Consider the following 2,039-nt stretch of genomic DNA (forward strand, 5'->3'; position numbering starts at 1 on the left):
CTTACACAATAATTTCTTATTTACATTAATAAAACTCCAATCCCTGCATAAATTAAATTGATAGAGAAAAAAGTGTCATTTCATACTTTATTCAAGTTATTTAAACTAAAAATTTAAATCCAGGAGGCCCAGGACATACAAATCCTTCTCCTTGAATACATCTATACAAGTTTAACCAAAAGAGATCAAAATAGAGAGCTGAAAAATTGCTCGTTTTGCATTTATCAAATTTTCTATTATTTGTCATGCACTTTAACACTGCATGTTAAATCAGAACAAGAAAAAACAGAACTAAAGATACTATCCCAAGTCCCAATAGCCTAAAGTTTCTCTACAACAAAATGACTATTCAGTTACCTCATTAGATACATCAAATACACCCTCCTGAATATTCTGAAGGATCTTTGCAGCAGTCTTTATGAAAGCCTGTAAGATATGACACTATATTATATTAAGGAAATAAAAAGTTGACATTTAAACTTGTAAGGCCTAACACTTTAGAGGCCTTTCTTGACGTTGGTTAAGTTACATCACCTCCTCAACATTTTGAGCTGTTCTTGCGGATGCCTCCAAGAATAAAAGCCCATTTTCCTTTGCAAATTGTTCCCCTTCCTCTTTGCTGATAGCCCTCCAATGTGCAAGATCACTCTTTTTCCCTATGAGCATGATTGACATGTTGGGATTAGCATGCTGCTGAGCATCCTCTAGCCAGCTTGCCAAATGATTAAATGTCTCTCTCCTAGGAAAAAGAATAAATTCCTGGTTTTAGTTGTACCAGAATAGGGGATTGGAGGCACAAATATACAAGTTTTAGAGCTCCAAAGCTAGCATGACCTCATAAGCTTAACCTCAGACCACTGGCATCAGTAATTATGTATCAGGAGCTAAGGTCAACTTAGGAGTCCACATGAGCATTTACTAATTATTATTAATGATGCCAATACAGGGTTCCACACTCTTTTTAACATGTCACCTTGACTACACTAATGGGCAAGCATGTAGATGCTCAAATGCATTTTCTATGTAAGAAGTATACATGAATCTAAAATCTTTCTTTGCCAAAAATGATATGCCCTCTCTCTCACACCCCCACACACCTGGTTATGTCATATACCAGAAGTGCTCCAGCTACTCCTCTGTAGTAAGATCTAGTGATGGACCGGAAAGATTCTTGCCCTGCCTGAAAGAAAACCAAGTTCCATGGCTTATGAATCTGTTCAATGCAACCTTGAAATACAGTGGTTAACAGAAGCAACTGAATGTGATGAAGGTGATTGCTTAAATATATGGATGTACAAATTGATGAATTCAGAACAAAATAATAAAAAAAAGAACCTTCACTGAACATACTCATAAGCCAACTTAATACTGCCCATCTACAACCTGTTCTATGCATGTATCTAGAATCTTCATTCATGATTACAATGCCTATAGGCTAAGAGTCTAAGACATAAGGGCCAAGTAACATTATTTTGGATTCATATTCTTTTTCTCTTCTTAATAAGTAATTTTGGATTAATATTCAACCCACAGAAACTAGGAAACATAAATATGTTGGATTGAGAAGGTACTAGATAGTCACAACCATCAATAAATTCCAAAATATTGCATTAACTTTAATAGATTTGAGATCAATTTCTTTTTTCCTCCCCATCTGCAATTGAATGAGTAACGGCCAACCAGTTGAATGAACAAGTGCATTGTACAGCATGACTACCCACATAACTAGAGAGTAGATTGTGCCAAGCAAGAACTATGAAAACAGCTCAAACTAGCATATTTAGACAAGTTCTAGTATCAAATACCACTTAATCATTTAACTTGGAGCTCAGTACAGTTCAGAACAGAAACTGACTACCATTATCTGTCCACATAAATCCCAGCCAACTCAAGCAATCCAATAAAGTAAAAATCAAAGCAGAACCACCACAAAATGTCACTGATCTATTCCCAAATTAATTGATATTAGAGAAACAGAGTAACCCACTGGCCCTGCTCCTACTTGAACCAGAAATACCATAAGTCCAATAAAAAAAATT

At 35.5% G+C, this 2,039-nt stretch overlaps 1 protein-coding gene across 1 annotated transcript; it reads right to left on the reverse strand.

Annotated features, from left to right (window-relative positions):
- Positions 1-310: 310 nt before the first annotated feature.
- Positions 311-1,417, reverse strand: LOC115985718 (ras-related protein RABB1b-like). Its single transcript, XM_031108631.1, has 4 exons — positions 1,336-1,417; positions 1,098-1,227; positions 535-739; positions 311-426 (listed from the first exon to the last, which is right to left on the reverse strand). Exons 1-4 carry the CDS (start codon positions 1,415-1,417, stop codon positions 346-348), a joined length of 498 nt encoding a protein of 165 aa, XP_030964491.1. The 3' UTR covers positions 311-345.
- Between the last annotated feature and the right edge of the window lie 622 nt (positions 1,418-2,039).

Source organism: Quercus lobata, chromosome 4 (assembly GCF_001633185.2).
Source record: "Quercus lobata isolate SW786 chromosome 4, ValleyOak3.0 Primary Assembly, whole genome shotgun sequence".
Taxonomy (NCBI): Eukaryota; Viridiplantae; Streptophyta; class Magnoliopsida; order Fagales; family Fagaceae; genus Quercus; species Quercus lobata.